Source organism: Papio anubis, chromosome 7, assembly GCF_008728515.1.
Source record: "Papio anubis isolate 15944 chromosome 7, Panubis1.0, whole genome shotgun sequence".
Taxonomy (NCBI): Eukaryota; Metazoa; Chordata; class Mammalia; order Primates; family Cercopithecidae; genus Papio; species Papio anubis.
The window spans coordinates 14437042-14457293 of record NC_044982.1 but is presented as its reverse complement, the minus strand read 5'-3'; the positions used below and the strand labels follow the sequence as shown (position 1 = coordinate 14457293).

The window sequence follows — 20252 nt, the reverse complement described above, 5'->3', positions numbered from 1 at the left end:
GAATCTCGCTCTGTTGCACAGGCTGGAGTACAGTGTCACGATTCTCGGCGCACTGCAACCTCTGCCTCCCGGGTTCAAGTGATTCTCCTGCCTCAAGAGTCACGAGTAGCTAGGAGTACAGGCGCGCACCACCACGCCCTGCTAATTTTTGTAGTTTTAGTAGAGACAGGGTTTCACCTTGTTGGCCAGGATGATCCGCCCGCCTCGGCCTCCCAAAGCGCCGGGATTACAGGCGTGAGCCACCGCGCCCAGCTGATTTATTATTTGAGACGGGGTCTCGCTCTGTCCCCCAGGCTGGAGTGCAGTGGTGCCATCTCAGCTCACTGCAACTTCCGCCTCCCGGGCTCAAGCAATCCTCCCACCTCAGCCTCCCAAGTAGCTGGGGTCACCAGCGCAGCCACCGCGCCCGGCTACTTTTTTGCGTTTTTAGTAGAAATGGGGTTTTGCCATGTTGCCCAGGCTGGTCTGGAACTCCTGAGCTCAAGCGATCGGCCTTCCTCGGCCTCCCAAAGTGTTGAGATTACAGGCGCAAGCCACTGCGCCCGGCAACATGCACGATCATTATTGAGAGGGCAAGTAACTGTGAGATATTGGGTATTGTATATACAACGATGATCACTTTTACTCCTCTATACATTGAAAATCCATTCAAATACTTTATGTGCCCTCTTTATAACAAAATAACTTGGGTTAGGGCAACAAAAAGGCTTTATAAAGGAGTAAATATGTGAGTTGGGTCATGTAGCATCAAAAGGAATTTGCTGAGCTCAAAAGGAGAAGGTAATTTCGGGATTCAGTACAGGAATATAGAGCTTTGAGAAGCTTTAGCGTACTTAGGGAGAGTGGGATAATCAACCTGCTTGAGCATTTAGTGCATGAGTGATTGGTGAAGCAAGAGGTAGGTTAAGATCAGCTTGTGAAGGATCTTGATTTCCAATAGGGAGTTTAGATTTTATTCAGTAGTTAGCAGGAATCCAGTGGATATTTTGTGCAAGGAGTGAGCAGGAGGGTATTTGTTTTTTTAGGATGGTCTCTGACAGCTATATAGAGGATCCACTGGGAACAGAAAAACTAGATGAAAGGAAATTGGCAATCATTCAGGTAAGGCAATGAGGGCCTCCATGGAAGCAGGACATAAAGGAGGTCAGAGAGACACTAAGTAAATGTCAAATGGGATTCACCTGCTGACTGCTAAGTTAATGGTAAGAAGGTGACTTGAGTTTTTATTCTGGGAGAGTAAATGGTTGGCAATACTATTAAAACTTAGTCTGAGACATGCACAGAAACATACGATGGTGCCAACCTGCACTTTAGGGGTGACAACATGATGCTCTATAGTGTAAAGCATTGATTTTTATGGTCTGGAGTCTAGATATGCACTGTTATAGTAGTCACTAGCCACATGTAGCTACTGAGCACTTCAGATGTGGTTAGTCTAATTGAAATGTGCTGTAAATATAAAATACACAGTGGATTTTGAAGATTTAATATGAAAATGTAAAATATTCAACATGATTATATGTTGAAATAATATTTTGGTTCTACTGGGTTAAATAAAATACATTAAAATTCACCTGTTTCTTTTTCACTTTTCCATGTGACCACGAAGAAATTTAAACGTACATTTGTGGTATGCATTATATGTCTGTTGACAGAGCTGTTCTAGTCTAGACTAGATGTGGGAATTGGTAAGGAGGTGGCATATGAGCTGGGCCCAAAGACATTGAGCAGTGATGTCAGGGTGGCTTCCTGGCAACCTCCATTGCCAGTTAAGGCATTTGGTTTGTCTTTTCTCAAGCAGTAAGAAGCCTTCAAAGATTTCTGAGCAAGGGGTAATATGTGCAGGGTATTTCTGAAGATGAATCTGGTAGCGATGTTTAGGTTGGATGAAGGGAGGAAAGGAGGCAGAGAAACTGAGAAACCCAAACATAAGGTAGTGAGGCCCTTCCTGTATTAGGGTACTGGCAGTAGGGATAGAAAGAGAATGATATGCAAAGCATTGCTGAGGGAAGAATAATCAGGAGGTGGTAATAATAGACTGTCCCAGAAATGAAGAATCAGCATGTAGCATTCCAAGCCTTGGTTACTTAGATAACAACTAATATATTCATGTCGCAGAGCTGTAAAATACAATTTGAGACTGAAGAAATTTGGTCTCAAGGTAGAATCAGCAAAGTTAGGAGGGAGTGGTCCACTAAATACTTTCTCTTTTTATCACCCTGCTTTCTGTATCATCTTATCAATCATACGCACCAGCTAATATCCCCAAAATACAGAATTACCTATATCATGCCATCATTCTACTTGATAATGAGTCTTAAAATGTTTCTGTTGCCTGCAGGACTAGGTTCACAGTTTCCAAGGCCTTTCATTATCTGGCCCCTTTCTGTTCATTAGGCCTTACCTTTTCTGCTTTTGTGAATGTGTGCCAGGCTAGTTTTTTCACTGGTACTTTAAAACTTTTTACTCAAAAGTGCGGAGATCTGAGATCTCTGGTACTCCTTTACTCCTGTTATTCCTCTGTTTTAAGTACCTTCTCTTTGTTTCTACCCATGTCTTATCCTTAGTGAGTAATCTTAAATCCCACCTCTTCTATGATTCTCAATAACATAAGGTAATATCAACTTAAAAAAAAACTTCCCATATATATATATGTATTTTATATATTTTATATATATATATATATATATTTTTTTTTTGAGATGGAGTCTTGCTCTGTCGCCCAGGCTGGAGTGCAGTGGTGCGATCTCGGCTCACTGCAAGCTCCACCTCCTGGGTTCACACCATTCTCCTGCCTCAGCCTCCCGAGTAGCTGAGACTACAGGCGCCTGCCACCGTGCCTGGCTAATTTTTGATATTTTTTTTATTAGAGACGGGGTTTCACCGTGTCAGCCAGGGTGGTCTCGATCTCCTGACCTCATGATCCACCCGCCTCGGCCTCCCAAAGTGCTGGGATTACAGGCGTGAGCCACCGCGCCCGGCCCCTAAATATTTTTATGTCTTTTATTATCTGTTTATGTAAGCTTAAGCTTCCTAAAATTATGACAGATCTCTTTTTTATAAAAGGACCACATATTATACTACTTGGTGCTGCTCCTGATGCCTTAGGGCAAGATACAAATTAAACACCATAATTGTAAACAGAATGAAATCATAATACCACATTCATAAGGCTTTTATTTATTTTTTAGATTGATAAAGAACTCTTCAGAATTCCTGGTGTTTCATCATATATACGACTGAGATATCAGTAAGTAGTGAATGTTTAATAAAGATATAGCTTTATTATGAATAATTGTAGTGAAAATATCTTTTCATCTGTTGAAATCTTGGTCTGTCTGTAAAAAAAGTTTTAATATGAACGTACTCAGTTCTAACTGCAAGATACCGTGCATGTTACTTCATAATCTAAATGAAGAAAGTGGGAATTAAGGAAGACTTAAGTAGAAAAGAATTTCCTTTAGGCCATTGTTATAATTGTGGTACAGTAAGCTTTTTGGCAGGGATAGTTTCCAAGGTCCTTTCCAAAATTGTATTTATAAACATTTTTCATCAAATAGAGAATTAATGTCTTTGTACCCCAAATAAGAACACATGAAGGCCAGGTGTGCTGTCTCACACCTGTAATTCCAGCATTTTGGGAGGCCAAGGTGGGTGAATCACTTGAGCCCAGGACTTAAAGAGCAGCCTGGACAACATAGTAAAACCCTGTCTCTACAAAAAATTAGCTGAGTGTGGTGGTGCGTGCCTGTAGTCCCAGCTACCCAGGAGGCTGAGGTGGGAGGATCACTTGAGCCCAGGAGGTTGAGGCTGCAAATGAGCCATGATTGCACCACGGCACTCCAGCCTGGGTACCAGAGCAAGATCCTGTTTCAGGAAACGAAAACAAGTCAATATATTTTAAATTTTAACTTACCAACAGTTATTTATTGAATAACCACTATGTGCAGGGATGTGCTAATGTACTAAGGATAAAAAAATGGATCAAGCCAACTCCTGTACTCAGAGAGCTCTCCTAAGCAAGGGCAAATATATGTAGATGGGTTCCGGTTTATGGTGTGGTAAGTGAGCTTATTTAATACTAGCCATGCCCCGTTCCTTCATTTAAGAAACATTCATCGGCTACCACTGTATGTTAGGCACTGTGGAGGCATTGGTAACTGTGATCAAAACAGAAAGTCTTTACCTTCATGGAGTCCACATTCCAGTGTGGGCACAGGAGGAGAGAAGGTGACAGACAAAGCAAGTAAATAAATAAGTAGCAATTAGCACTAAGTATTTTGAGGGAAATAGAATGATGTTGTAATGGGCGTGAAGAAGGGCTTTAGGGTGGTCAGAGAATGACTACCTCTGAGAATGACTCAGTAAATTAGAGACAGGGAAAATATATAAACAAGTTAGAGGTTTTGGTCACAGTGAAGAGAGAAGAAAATTTGAGAAATATAATGAGTTGTTATGAAAGTATATCCCTGGAAGTGCTTTATAAAGGTCCTTGATAAGTCTCTGTACAACTTAAGCCAACGGACATTTCTCTGGCTTCTCAGACTTAGTGCAAATGGGAGGTGAGGAAGTGGAGACTTAGTGCAAATGGGAGGTGAGGAAGTGGAGATATATCTGTGGACAAATATTCTGAGAAGTTGTTTTTGTGAAAGGGAAATCCAAAAATGATGCAGTGGTTGTTGGGGGTTGAAGGGTTGAGAGAGGGTTCTTATAAGTTGGGAAATTCTAGAGTATTTTTATAAGCTTGCAGGAATGGTCCATCAGTGATACACTGATGCGGGGGAAAGAGCAAATGACTGAAGATGTCAAGTCTTTCAGAAGGTGAATAGAAATGGGATCAACAGCGCACATAGAGGGACCGACCTTGGGTGGGAGCAGGACTGTTCTATACAATAGGAGACCCAACAGTGTACATGCAGATAGGCTAATAGATGTAGTATCTGGAAAATGAGAAATTACTCTCTAATTTTATCAGCTGAGACTAGGGTGGAGGAAGGGATGGATGATCTTTGAACAAAGAGGAGGAGGTGTGGAGAAGTGGTCTCAGAAATTGAAAGTCAACCTACTAAGAAAAGTCAGATTGAAGGGTAATACTTAGGGCCTATTTGAGGCCTTTGGCCATGAATTTAAAGAGCAAATAGCATTAACTGGGCATGGTGGCGGGTGCCTGTAATCCCAGCTGCTTGGGAGGCTGAGGCAGGAGAAATACTTGAACGCAGGAGGCAGAGGTTGCAGTGAGCTGAGATCTTGCCGCTGTACACCAGCCTGGGCGACAAGAGTGAAACTTTGTCTCAAAAAAAAAAGAAAGAAAATGGGCTGGGTGGATCATGAGGTCAAGAGATCAAGACCATCTGGCCAACATGGTGAAACACCATCTCTACTAAAAAAAAATTACCTGGGTGTGGTGGCGCATGCCTGTAGTCCCAGCTACTCAGGAGGCTGAGGCAGGAGAATCACTTGAACCTGGGAGATGGAGGTTACAGTGAGCCAAGATCGTGACACTGCACTCCAGCCTGGCGACAGAGTGAGACTCAGTCTCAAAAAAAAAAAAAAACCAAATAGCACAGCTGTAATTCTCCTCAATATCCCATTCCCCCCAACCCCCGCATGATTGGAGTTAATCAGGACTGGGGTTTTGCCAGCCTAGTAGAGAGAAGGACTAGAGGAGCAAGACATTTGAGTGTTTGCAAATAATCTTAACAGATCATGAATCGAAGGTGAGGACCTGAGTGAAAACAGGAGGGGGTCGTGGATAGGTAAAAAGTAGCCAGCGAATTAGAGAGATACCACTGAGCACAGAGGATTTTTGCAATGGGAATACTAGAGTAAGTAAGGTGTTAGAGAGTGAGATGCTTGAAGGTGAAATTTTCAAAGTAGTACAGTTACTGATAGTGATAAGTTTTAGGGTGTAATCGTAATGCTGGGTGGCTGAAGTGAAATGAAGATTATTGGAGTTGAGGAAGTCAAGGAACCAACAGGTCAGTATTGAAGTTACTCAGAGGAACAACGGTCATGTAAAAGTCCCCAGTGAATGAGGCCAGGTTAATGGATGCCATAGTGAAGGGGAAATGTGAAAGACAAATAGTGAACTGCTGGGTGGCAAGAGCTTTAATGGGACTAGAATATTTGAAAGAGGAAGGAGAAGACATGGTTTAGAAGCTGCAGTGAGGAGCAAGGAGCACATACCTCCTGCTTTTCAAGTACAGGGGGTACAAAAAGTTAAAACAACAACCACAAAAAACCTTGAGAAGGCTGTAAGAGAAAGAGTAGGATTAGGGAACAGCCAGGTACCTGGGAAGACAAACAGGTGAAGAGAATTTTCAGAGAAGCAATTGCAGTTACAGGTGAGTAGAATCATAGTTCCAGAGAGCATCCTGAAAGGATTTGAGAGGGAGAAGAGGTAGGGGATTAGGTCTTACTGGGAGATGTATGCATCATTGATAGTTGATAACCTAGCAGTCTTGTGACTTTGGCTGTCACTCAGATAAACAAAGCTGGGAGATGTGGTGGGTTTAGCAGCCCCTGTCAGCCTCTTGTGAAAGGTGGATTTCAGTTTACCTCAGTTTGTTGATGACCTTGAGTAGTGGTGAGAAATTATTAGGTAATTCAGTGGCCTTCTCTCCTATTTGCATAGTTAGCCAGGAAAGGCTCATTTATTTTAGGGAGCTGAAATCTGAAATGTTGCTGTGGGGTTGAACTTTGTTAATGAATATTTTCATAACTTCTGCTTAATAGCACACAGTTCCAGGTTCTAAATCCCATTTTTTTAAAAAAAGTATATATTTTATTTTATTTTATTTATTTTTTAGATACAAAGTCTCCCTCTGTTGCCCAGTCTAGGGTACGCTCTAGGGTTTCACTCTGTGCCCAGTCTAGTGGCACACTCATACCTCACAGTAACCTCAAACTCCTGGGCTCAACCAATTCTCTCATCTTGGCCTTCTAAGTAGCTAGGACTAAGGTACATGCCACCAGCCAGTATTTTTATTTTTTATTTTTGTAGAGACAGGGTCTCACTACATTGCCCAGGCTGGTCTCAAACTCCTGAACTCTAGCAGTCTTCCTGCCTCGGCCTCCCAAAGTGCTGGGATCACAGGCATGAGCCACCATGCCTGGCCTATAGATGTGTTCATGTTATATTTTCCTGAAATATATGTAGTAGGCATCCCAATTTGCATTCCATCAGATATATGTTGAGCGTGCATCAGGTTCTATTTAGGAGTTGCAAACATATGCCACCTGTGTTTTTCTGTTGCTCACATTCCAATGCAAGGGTTCTTAATGTTAAACTCCCTGAAAAGTTTGTGAATTTCTGTGTGTATATGTACTCTTATTTTTTGTTTGGTTGTGTTGAGAGTTGGTGGGGGAGAGGGGAGGGCCCATAGGTTTTTATCAGATTCTCAAGGGGGTCTATTTAAGGACCACTGGTCTAATTAATAGGAGAGAAAGACACATAAACTAATCATTGTAATACAGTGAAATCAGTGCCATCACAAAGCACGATAAAAGACGAACAGATTCACCTTGAAGGATGAGTTCATTAATTCCTAAACATTTATTTATTGAGGAACTTGGATGCAGTAGTATCTGTTGTAGGTAATTTATACATTATTTGAAATACTTCATCCTTTTTACATATCTGTTAATACTAATGTTTTATAGACTGAGATACACAGGTGAGGAAAGTTTAATTAACTTGCTTCAAATCACATAGTAGATTCATATATGGGTCTATTTGATTGCAACATTCACTACCCCACTAGGGAGCCACTAAAGGGCTCATTGTGTCCAAGATTATGTTTGTGCTTTTAAACTTGGCAGTGACTTAATAAACTTGCTTTCACTTAAAAAATAAGTAAACTTGGCAGTGATGGAAATGGGCCTTTAAACTGCTTTTTGTGTTAATGGAATATCTATGAACTTAAATACTTGAACTAATTTTAATCAATTTGTCTATTATATATGCCAGACGGTGCTTTTATGTTTATTTATGTTTTCATTTCATTTGAAAGACCCTTCTAGCTTGCTGTTTCTGGACCAAAAAAAATGACGTCTATTATCAAGTTAACTACCCTTTCTGGGGTCCAAGAAGAATCTGCCCTTTGCTATCTTCTCCAAGTTGATGAGTTTAGATTTTTATTGGACTGTGGCTGGGATGAGCACTTTTCTATGGATATTATAGATTCCCTGAGGAAGTAAGTTACATTTCATAATTCTAGGTTTTTATTAAATCAACTTCTCTTTTCTGTACTGTAATACCATTTCAATGTAATAAATATTGCCTTTTTACACTAGTTTATAGCAAAAGGCTTAATTTTGCTTATGCCAAAAACCTATAGTGACCATTTTAACTTGTAGAGTTTTGATTGACTTATAAGCTTTGCTTGTTGAAATTCAGCAAAATCTTAAGCTAATGGATTTCAGTAGAAATTTTTGCATGCTAATTTTTGGAAAGAGCAAGAATACATAAGAATTTGAGAAGAGGAAACATTTTCCATGTGAGAGTTCTGTGGTCAGATTACATTAGCTTACTTTTCTACATCTTTTGATGCTAAACATTGTGAACTGGTTCTCAGAATGACCATGAGATACTGATTCATCCAAAAAAAAAATCATTTATGGGCTGGGCATGGTGGCTCGCGCCGGTAATCCCAGCACTTTAGGAGGCTGAGGTGGGCGGATCACTTGAGTTCAGGAGTTCGAGACCAGCCTGGCCAACATGGTGAAACCCTGACTCTACTAAAAATACAAAAATTAGCCAGGTATGGTGGTGTGCACCTATAGTCCCAGCTACTTGGGAGGCTGAGGAAGGAGAATTGCTTGAACCCAGGAGGCAGAGATTGTACTAAGCCTAGATCATACCATTACACTCCAGCCTGGGCGACAGAGCAAAACTCTGTCTCAAAAAAAAAAATCAATTATGTTTGCAGTATTATACCAATTTTGCAAGAAAAGAGGACTTAAATATTTAAAAATCTTTAGAACTTGAAAAAAAAATCCAAACCATTTTATTAATTTATTGTGTCAATGAGAACATATGCTTCTCTGATTAATTGAAGTTTTACTATTCAATTAGCAAAACTGTTTGTGGTTACTGTGCGAAAACGCTGGGACAAAAATCCATTATAAGTATGTGGTCATATAAATATCCTCTCCTTAATAATTTCTGAAATTCTTCTCTTTTTTTTGAGATGGAGTTTTGCTCCTTCCTGTTGCCCAAGCTGGAGTGCAATGGCATGCTTTCGGCTCACTGCAACTTCCACCTCCAGGGTTCAAGTGATTCTCTTGTCTCAGCCTCCCAAGTAGCTGAGATTATAGGCATGCACCACCCGCCCGGCTAATTTTTTGTATTTTTAGTAGAAACAGGGCTTCACCATGTTAGCCAGACTGGTCCCGTACTCACGACCTCAGGTAATCCGCCCACTTCGGCCTCCTAGGGTGCTGGGATTATAGCCATAAGCCACCATGCCCAGCCAATAATAATTTCTGAAATTCTAAGCTGAGTTCTTGAACTTAATAGTTTGCAACCGGGCACAGTGGCTCACGCCTGTCATCCTAGCACTTTGGGAGGCTGAGGCGGGTGGATCACTTGAGGTCAGGAGTTCGAGACCAGCCTGACCAACATGGTGAAACCCCATCTCTAGTAAAATTACAAAAATTAGCTGCGCATGGTGGCGCATGCCTGTAATCCCAGCTACTCAGGAGGCTAAGGCAGGAGAATCACTTGAACCTGGGAAGCGGAGGTTGCAGTAAGCCAAGATTGCACCATTGCACTAGAGCCTGGGCAACAAGAGTGAAGCTCCATCTCAGAAAAAAAAAAAAAAAGAAGTGTTAAGTGAACCTGGGCGCGGTGGCTCATGCTTGCAATCCCAGCACTTTGGGAGGTAAAGAACGGCGGATCACCTGAGGTCAGGAGTTTAAGACCAGCCTGGCCAACATGGTGAAAGCCTGTCTCTACTAAAAATACAAAAATTAGCCAGGCGTGGTGGTGGACACCTGCAATCCCAGCTACTCCAGAGGCTAAGGCAGGAGAATCACTTGAACTGGGCAGCTGAGGTCACGCCAGCGCACTCCAGCCTGGGCAACAGAGCGAGACTACATCTCCAAAAAAAAAAATATCATGCAGGATAGCTATTAAAAATCAACTTACGGCCAGGCATGGTGGCTCACCCCTGTAATCCCAGCACTTTGGGAGGCTGAGGCGGGCAGATCACCTGAGGTTGGGAGTTTGAGACCACCCTGACCAACATAGAGAAACCCCATCTCTACCAAAGATACAAAATAAACTGGGTGTGGTGGCACATGCCTGTAATCCCAGCTACTCGGGAGGCTGAGGCAGGAGAATCGCTTGAACCCAGGAGGCAGAGGTTGTGATGAGCTGGAGGTCGCGCCATTGCACTCCAGCCTGGGCAACAAGAGCGAAACTCCATCTTAAAAAATATCAACTTATTTGTGGTGTCTACTGTTCTTTTTCATTTTTGTTCTTGTTTTTATTTTTAGGCAGGGTCTCACTCTGTCACTCAGACTGGAGTGCGGTTGCATGATATCATCAAGCTCAACCTCCTGTGCTCAAGTGATCCTCCCACCTCTGCCCCCCAAGTAGCTGGGACTACAGGCTCATGCCACCACACCTGGCTTTTTTTTTTTTTTTTTTGTATTTTTTATAGACGTGTTTTGCCATGTTGCCCATGAACTCCTGAGCTCGAATGATTTGCCTGCCTTGGCCTCCCTAAGTGCTGGGATCACAGGTGTGCACCATCACACCTGGCCTTCTTTTCTGTTTAAAATGTGTCTACACACCATATATTTAAGTGTACCTTATACTACATTTTTTATAGCTATGCAGAGCACAGGTAGTAATAATTGAAATTCATAGGTAATCATAATTTTAGCTCTTAGTTTTGCTCTTCTGCCCCAGCATAGTCTTCAATCCAGAATTCCAGAATTGGGGAATAATTTTGAATATTCTGTCTTTACCCTTTGAAAAGATTCAAGTAGTCGTCCTTTGGATTGTGTTCTTGTAGGCACGTTCACCAGATTGATGCAGTACTGTTGTCTCACCCTGATCCTCTCCACCTTGGTGCCCTCCCATATGCTGTCGGAAAGTTGGGTCTGAACTGTGCTATCTATGCAACCATTCCTGTTTATAAAATGGGACAGATGTTCATGTATGATCTTTATCAGGTAATTTAAGCAATTAAAAAAATTTTGTTAGCACTCCTTCAGTGATAGTTTTTCACCTTTATTTGTGTTATTCTTTTAGTCTCGACACAATACGGAAGATTTTACACTCTTTACATTAGATGATGTGGATGCAGCCTTTGATAAAATACAGCAGCTAAAATTCTCTCAGATTGTGAATTTGAAAGGTAAAAAGAATTTCCAGTAGTAAGTACTTAGACGAATGGGGTTTAACTTGCTAGAAAATACTGAGGAGAATTCAGAGAGAAAATTATAGGCATTATGGTCTGAAGAATAAAAAAATTAGCACGTTCTGCCTTGATATAGAACTCTTAACTTCCATTTGAATTTTAAAATATTTCAGAATAAATGCCAACAAAATGTTAATAGCTCAGGCTTTTTCAAATTTAACTTGGGAAAGACTCATTTAGTGTTTACCGTGTATAATAAACAAAAGATAATTTGGCCATTTCCTCCTCCTCAGAGCTTACAGTTAGATTGAGGCGACAAAGTAGCTGAGATGGCTAAATGTAGTGATTGGGGTAAATGAAGTGCTATGGCAGCAGAGTAGATAATGAATTCTAGCATTGGACATTAAAAAGTTTATTATTGAATTAAGTCAGGAAGTCCTATATTAATTCTATATTTATCATCTACAGAGAGAATTGTATTAGATATTTTCATAGAAATGAACCCTGGCATTGATAAAATAGTGCAATAATGGACTCTGAAGATTTAGCCCAGAAATAACAACAGTCTCAACAGTTTTGCTTCTAGTTAGTTTTTCTGTAAGATAAATTCTTTAGCACAATGAGATTTAAATTATTCTGTTAGTTTAGAGGTTAGCAAAAATGGAAACATTTGATAATTGTATATATAAAATACACATTAAAATTTGCTAGTTCATACTAAATAATTTAATAGTGTACTAGCTTTTAAATCTAATCTCTAGCCTTGTACTTATAAGCACAAATATCTCTACAAGAATACATAATAAAGTAACAAGAATGTTTGCCTCCAGTGAGGGAGTGGAGTAGCTGGGAGATAGGAGAATGAAGCCTGCTTTCACTATATGCATTTTCACTTCTGAATCTTGTGTTATTACATATACAGTATTACCTATTAAAATATTATCATTTAGAAATAAATAACCTTTCTTTAGGGTTGTAAAAGAAATCTGAGTATTGTTACCTTGTTGACATAGGTAAAGGACATGGCCTGTCTATCACACCTCTGCCAGCTGGTCATATGATAGGTGGAACAATATGGAAAATAGTCAAAGATGGAGAAGAAGAAATTGTTTATGCAGTTGACTTCAACCACAAGAGGGAGATGTAGGTATATCAAGACAAAAGCTAAAGGAAATGCAATTGGTATTATTTTATTCTTTGAAGGGAAAATAAGAAACACAGTTTTTGTTTTGGTTACCAGAAATTTAGGGCAACTTAAAAGCATCAAATAGGAATGTTTTCAAAATTAATTATTTGCATAGTAAGGGGGAAAAGTATGGTATAAGACATAAGAGATTTTAAAAATTTACACGTTAAGTATACACTCTACAAAACAGATACCTCCCTGGAGATGTTGCAAAGGAGATGAATTTTAAATATGAAATTATGTAAATAATAGCAGGTTCTCGACCTGCTATTTAACAAAACTTTGTGGATGGGTTGTTCTTTTGTTTTGTAATGTGATATGGTTTGGCTCTGTGTCCCCACCCAAATCTCATCTTGTAGCTCCCGTAATTCCTACGTGTTGTAGGTGGGACCCAGTGGGAGATGATTGAATTATGGGGGCGGGTCTTTCCCATGCTGTTCTTGTGATAGTGAATGGGTTTCACGAGATCTGCTGGTTTTAAAAACGGGAGTTGCCCTGCACATAATGTAATTACCATCTAATATAACTGCCCTGAATGTTTAAAGTTAGTCCCTTTGAAAGGGAACTCAATGCTGGTTATGATTTTACACACTTCATGTGGCACTCAGAGCATTACTATACAATATTTTGGTGTTTAGTCTCTTACAGGCTTGTTTTGTTTTATCTGTACATTAAGTTCATAGCTATTTTGTGTTACATTACAGTAGTCTCAGAATCTTTATATTAAGAAATATTTAACACAAATAGACTGAATTTTAGACGCTTATAACCATAGATTAATGAGGAAAGGATGGTTATGTTGCAGGCTGAAAGAGTGAGGGTCGTGATAACTCAGCATACCACTGGAGCCTATATGAGTAAACAGCAAACTGTTCTCATAAATGCAGAATGTTGGCAAACTGACAAACTGTGTTTGCCACCCAGAAGGAATGCTGAGGGCAGTCATGCCTCAAGTGCAAGTGTTGCTTGTGACTAGGTACATCTGAAGCCTGTTAGCAGTAATGTGAACCTGTGATCAATTAAGCAGCTGACCAATCGTTACCTCCTCCTCCCTGGTCTTTCTACCCAATAAATATGAAGGGCTGTGGAAGCTTAAGGTGGCTGCCTTTGCTCACTAGAAACAGGAAGCTCTCTTCTTTCCTGATCCCTTCCTTTAAAGTAGTTACTTTTGTTTTAAGTTTTCATTTCTGCGTTCGTCCTCCTTCGTTCAGTCTCGTAGTAACCATGGCAAACTGTGGCATGGCTATGTGAGTAAATGGTATTGAAGGATTCAACCATTTTGGAAAAAAATCAATTTGTGTCGTTTTAATTATATAACAAAAGAAATTTCAGATGGATTAGAACTAAATAGAAATGAAGCAATATTGGTGAGTCTGATCTCTGAATTGGAATAGACTTTTTAAGCATAAAAATAATGGACCAAGTTACAAAAGAAAAGTTTGATAGATTTGATGACATACAGGTTCAAATGTCTGAAACAACGAATAAAAAAAAAATCAAAGTAGGAAAATATTTGCAACAAGTTGCCCAAAAACTTGCAACATATATATAAGATCAAGTATTAATTTATTAATAAAAATATACCAGTTGCAAAATGGACAAAAGTTATAAAGTCAAAAAAGAGAAAATTTAAATGATTTTTTTTGTTATACACCGTTAAAATTATTATTCTTATTTATATTTTTATGTATTTTTTTGAGACAGAGTCTCACTCTGTCGCCAAGGCTGGAGGCAAGTGGTGCGATCATGGCTCACTGTAGTCTCAACCTCCCAGCTTCAAGTGATCCTCCCATTTTAGCCTCCAAAGTAGCTAGGACTACAGGTGCGCTCTAACATGCCTGGCTATTTTTGTATTTTTAGTAGAGATGAGGTTTTGCCATGTTGCCCAGCCTAGTCTTGAACTACTGGGCTCAAGTGATCTGCCCACCTCTGTCTCCCAAAGTGTTGGGATTACAGGTGTGAGCCACTGCAGTAGTCAAAAATTATTTTTAAATGGTGATTTTCTTCTGGGAAGTATGTAGAATTGGTCAGTCTTTTTGGTTGAACTTTTCTGGGTAATGTTAAATCTTTCTGGAAAGCCTTTTAGCAGTACTATATATTACAGTAAATACATTTCTAGGAATGTGACCTAAAGAAACAATCAGAAATGCAATTGAAGCTTTTGTAAAAATGTTCTTTGAAAGATTATTATGGCAAAAATAAATGACCTAAATATCAGTAAAGGGAAGGGATCAAATACAGTGTAGACACAATAAAATGTTTTTATAACTGTTAAACATTTAGTTTACAAAAGAAGTTTATGTCATGAGTAAAAACCAGGATATAGAACTGAGTATATAGGAATGTATATGGGATATCAGCTTTCAAAAATACATATGTATATCAGTACCCTAAGACAGGGCGAAAAGAAAAAAAAAATGTGTGCATAGAAGAACTTATATGATTAGAAGGATGTACACCAAAATATTATGTCAGTTATCTCTGGGTAATGGTACTCTGGAAGATTTTTATTTTCTTCTTTATACTTGCTTGAAGTTACTAGATTTCTTATCAATGAGCGTGTCTACTTTTATAGTTAGAAGAGGGAACACCTTATAAATGAAGCTGCTTATTTTTTAAGTAAGAGAAGCTATTATTGTTTACTTGAAATGATATAAAATATTCCTCTTCTTAAAATTTCTTATAGCCATTTAAATGGATGTTCCCTGGAAATGCTAAGCAGGCCTTCCTTACTTATCACAGATTCATTCAATGCTACATATGTACAGCCTAGAAGAAAACAGAGAGATGAGCAGCTTCTGAGTACGTATTCTTTCGTGTCCTTATTATTATTTTGTAACTTTTTGTATATTTAGGGAATATAAGTACAGGTTTCTTTGTTTTTTTTCATTTTTTTTTTTGAGACAGACTTTCACTCTTTTACCCAGGCTGGAATAAAGTGGTGCGATCTCGGCTCACTGCAACTTCCGCCTCCTGGGTTCAAGTGATTCTCGTGCCTCAGCCTCCCGAGTAGCTGGGATTACAGGTTTACACCACCATGCCCAGCTAATTTTTGTATTTTTAGTGGAGACAAGGTTTCTCCATGTTGGCCAGGCTGGTCTCAAACCTCTGACCTCAGGTGATCCACGTGCCTTGGCCTCCCAAAGTGCTGGGATGACAGGCATGAGCCACCGCACCTGGCCACAAGTACAGGTTTCTTAACGCATATATTGCACAGTGCTGAAATCTAGCCTTTTACTGTATCTGTCCCCAGAATCGTGAATGTTGTACCCAATGTATAATGTCCTTTTTGAGTAGCCGTGGAAATGCTTGATAGTGGGAATGACTGTATTCTGTTTAACACTTTTCTTGGTCATAAGAGATTGGTTAACTTTAGTATTTTTGAAAAAAATATTATGTGACCATCAGTTTTTGTATAAGAAGAAACTTAGCTGGTTTGAACTTAACTTTTGTGGAAGAGTGTAAAGATTGGCTTCTTTTTGCCAGTCAATACATAGCTAGCTATCCCTGGCACTCACTGGCATATGTCTATATGTAAAGACCTCATACAAATCTATTAGAAAAATATACTCTAGAAGAAAAATGAACAAAGAGCTAAGTGGATAAATGAGGGCACAAAGAGTCCACTAATTTTGGGTGTTTTACACTCTAATATAGTAGGCCATTGCTGCTTGCTTCATCTTACATTGTTTTTTTTTTTTTTCTGAGGTGGTGTCTTGCTCTGTCACCCAGGATGAAGTGCAGTGGCACACTCGGCTCACTGCAACCTCTGCCTCCTGGGTTGAAGTGATTCTTCTGCCTCAGCTTCCAGAGTAGCTGGGATTACAGGCATGTGCCACCATGCCCAGCTAATTTTTGTATTTTTAGTGGAGCTGGGGTTTTGCCATGTTAGCCAGGCTGGTCTTGAACTCCTGACCTCAGGTGATCCTCCCACCTCAGCCTCCCAAAGTGTTGGGATTACAGGTGTAAGCCGCTGCACCCGGCCTTATATTCTTTTTAAATAAACTATATGGGATTTCAGCAGGGAAAATTGGATTCCATTTTTAAACATGTTTTCAACCATTGTTTTTAGTTCATCTACTTTAAAAGTATAACTATTAATAATATACTGTGTTGCACCAATTTTAAGAAGCTCAAGCCAGACACTGTGGTTCATGCCTGACATTTTGGTCAATGGTCAACACTTTGGGAGGCTGAGGCAAGAGGATGGCTTGAAGCTAGGAGTTCAAGACCAGCCTGGGTAACACAGTGAGACCTCATCTCTTTTTTTTTTTTTTTTTGAGACAGAGTCTCGCTGTGTCGCCCAGGCTGGAGTGCAGTGGTGTGATCTTGGTTCACTGCAAGCTCTGCTTCCTGGGTTCACGCCATTCTCATGCGTCAGCCTCCAGAGTAGCTGGGACTACAGGCACTTGCCACGATGTCCAGCTAATTTTTTGTATTTTTTAGTAGAGACGGGGTTTCACCATGTTAGCCAGGATGGTTTTGATCTCCTGACCTTGTGATCTGCCCTCCTCGGCCTCCCAAAGTGCTGGGATTACAGGGGTGAGCCACTGCGCCTGGCCTTTTTTTTTTTGAGATGTAGTCTTGCTCTGTCACCAGGCTGGAGTGCAGTGGCGCGATCTTGGCTCATTGCAACCTCTGCCTCCTGGGTTCGAGCGATTCTCCTGCCTCAGCCTCCCGAGTAGCTAGGATTACAGGTGTGCGCAACCACGCCCGGCTAATTTTTTGTATTTTTAGTAGAGACGGGATTTCACCATGTTGGCCAGGATGGTCTCGATCTCTTGATCTCGTGATCTGCTTGCCTTGGCCTCCCAAAGTGCTGGGGATTATAGGTGTGGGCCACCATGCCCGGCCAAGACCCCCATCTCTACAAAAAAAAAAAAAATTTTTTTGCCAGGCATGGTGGTACAGGCCCGTAGTTCTAGCTGCTTGGGAGGCTGGGGTGGGAGGATTGCTTGAGGCCAGGAGGTTGAGGCTGCAGTGAGCTATGACCACACCACTGCACTCCAGCCTGGGTGACAGAGTGAGACTCTGTCTCAACACACAAACAAACTAAAAAACAGAAAAAGGAGCAGCTCTTTAATTCTTATTTTTGCTAGAGTTCAGTTTTACGACATATTTCCAAGGGGACTTTCATCTAGAGCAAGGAAATCCATAAAGATACACTTGTTGAGAGGGAATATGATCTATATTTTATTCTATAGGCATACACGCATACGAACTATGTGTCATACATAGTTGGCCCTTTGTAGCTGCTGTTCCACATCTGAGGATTCAACGAACTGTGGATTGAAAATATTTGAAAAAACAATAAAAGAAGATAATGCAATAATTTAAAAAATATAAGTAAAAAAAATACAGTGTAACAACCATTTACATAACATTTACATTGTATTAGGTATTATAAGCAATAGAGATGATTTAAAGTATATAGGAGGATGTATGTAGGTTGTATGCAGATATATTTTTTTTTTTGAGACAAAGTCTTTCTCTATTGTACATGCTAGAGTGTAGTGGCACATTCACGACTCTCTGCAGCCTCAAACTCCTGGGCTCAAGCACCTCCCTCTAGCTTCCCACATAGCTAAGACCACAGGCGTGTGCCACCATGCCCAGCTAATTTTTATATTTTCATAGAGATGTGATCTCCCTATGTTGTCCAGGCTGGTCTTGAACTCCTGGACTCAAGCCATCCTCCTGCCTTGACCTCCCAAAGTGCTGGGATTACAGGTGTGAGCCATTGCGCCTGGCCACCATTTTATATGAGGGACTTGGGGCATCTGATGGTTTTGGTATTCGTGGGGGTCCTGGAGCCAGTACCCATGGATACTGAGGGATGGCTGTATATATAATTGTGCGAGTGTATATATATGTATGTACATAAATTTGGGACAAAGTTCATTGGGGTGGATAGGCGAGACCGGGGTAGCCCAGAAACACCAGGCTGGTTACATTTGGCCTAGCCAAACAATTTTCTCAGTGATACACACACCATTTTCCATGTGTATTATAATGTATAGAGTGTTGAGGACTACTGATTTATAATTTTTCAATGAAAAAAGATTGAGAGTTAATGACACTGAATTTCTGAAGAGATAGTCAACAGAATCAAAAGCAGTTGTAATGACCTGAACAAAATTCCTTATTTTGTACCTGGCCTAGTAGTTGCTTATTTGTAAATTACAGTCTTTCTAATAAAAACAGAGAGAGAAAATTATCTGTAATTTTGTAGCATAGTATTGTTATGTTCTATAGGGATTTTACATTCTTGTTTTCTAGCAAATGTCCTGGAAACACTTCGAGGTGATGGAAATGTGTTAATAGCAGTGGACACAGCAGGCAGAGTTTTGGAACTTGCTCAACTTCTTGATCAGATTTGGAGGACTAAAGATGCAGGACTGGGTGTTTACTCATTGGCACTCCTAAATAATGTCAGTTACAATGTGGTAGAGTTTTCTAAATCCCAGGTTTGTTCTCATGTTGTCATTTGTAATAAAGAAGTTTGCTACAGTGATTGGGTCTGTGGAAGTGGGTGTCTTCATTGTTTTTTGGATTTTATTTTTCCCTTGAAGAGATTGTTAGTAATGATGATAACTTGCCATTAACCATTTACTGTTCTGTGTGCTTTAAATGTATTATTTCATTTAATCTGTATTTATTCTACTAAGTAGTTTCCCTTTTATCCCTGTTTTAAAGATTAGGCAAATTGCTTCTCTTCTAACTCTTTAGTATCCCAGTCTGTAAAATGGGGACAAAAATAGAACCTACCTCATAGCATATACATGTTAGAATTCATTGTTCTTTCTTTTAAATAAGCTTTTTGCCTTGAAATAGCAATCTCTGGGAGTAAGATTTTCATTTAGAACATATACCTTGCCTTTTCAAAAAGATTTAAGGTGATTTATACGTGAAATATAATGCAAAATTGGGTTTTTTTGGGATGAAAACTAGGGTGGGATAATCTAATGGGAAATGGAAGCAGAAAATAAGCTGCTTGTCAAAACATTACAAATTTAAGCAACCAGTGGGGGTAAAAGATAGAACTTGGATTCCTTGACTATTAGAGAATATATTGAAGTTATAGGATTTCTAATTCTTGTCATCTTTCCCCCCACATTAGGTAGAATGGATGAGTGATAAATTGATGAGATGTTTTGAAGACAAAAGAAATAATCCATTTCAGTTTCGCCATCTCTCTTTATGTCACGGTCTTTCTGACTTGGCCCGAGTACCTAGCCCTAAAGTTGTACTTGCCAGCCAACCTGACCTGGAATGTGGATTTTCAAGGGATCTCTTTATTCAGTGGTGTCAGGATCCTAAAAACTCAATCATTCTAACTTACAGAACTACTCCTGGGACTTTAGCACGTTTCCTAATTGATAATCCTTCTGAAAAAATTACAGAAATAGAGGTAAGCACTTGTATGTGAACTTTATCTTAAGACTGTTTGGGGGATACATTGTGCGTGATGTATAAAAAATAGTGACCAAAAATAAAACTTGAAGTTGTTTTAGGATTTTGATCAGAATTACTCTTGAGAGCCAGGAGTGATGATGTGTGCTGTAGTACCAGCTACTCGGGAGGCTGAGGTGGAAGGATCACTTGAGCCCAGGAATCTGAGGTCAGCCTGGGCAACATGCCAAGACCTACCCCCCATCTCTTAAAAAAAAAAAATTACTGTAGAAGAGAGCCTT

At 39.9% G+C, this 20252-nt stretch overlaps 1 protein-coding gene across 2 annotated transcripts in view; it reads left to right on the top strand.

Annotated features, from left to right (window-relative positions):
- Positions 1-20252, top strand: part of CPSF2 (cleavage and polyadenylation specific factor 2) — a 40553-nt gene that overhangs the window by 1305 nt on the left and 18996 nt on the right. For both annotated transcript variants that reach the window (XM_031667893.1, XM_031667894.1), the window contains exons 2-9: positions 3192-3250; positions 8013-8195; positions 11025-11184; positions 11264-11369; positions 12386-12515; positions 15245-15360; positions 18838-19025; positions 19679-19969. In XM_031667893.1, the coding sequence (XP_031523753.1) occupies positions 8047-8195; positions 11025-11184; positions 11264-11369; positions 12386-12515; positions 15245-15360; positions 18838-19025; positions 19679-19969 (1140 nt within the window). In that variant the 5' untranslated portion in view covers positions 3192-3250; positions 8013-8046. The remainder of the gene's footprint in view (positions 1-3191; positions 3251-8012; positions 8196-11024; positions 11185-11263; positions 11370-12385; positions 12516-15244; positions 15361-18837; positions 19026-19678; positions 19970-20252) is intronic.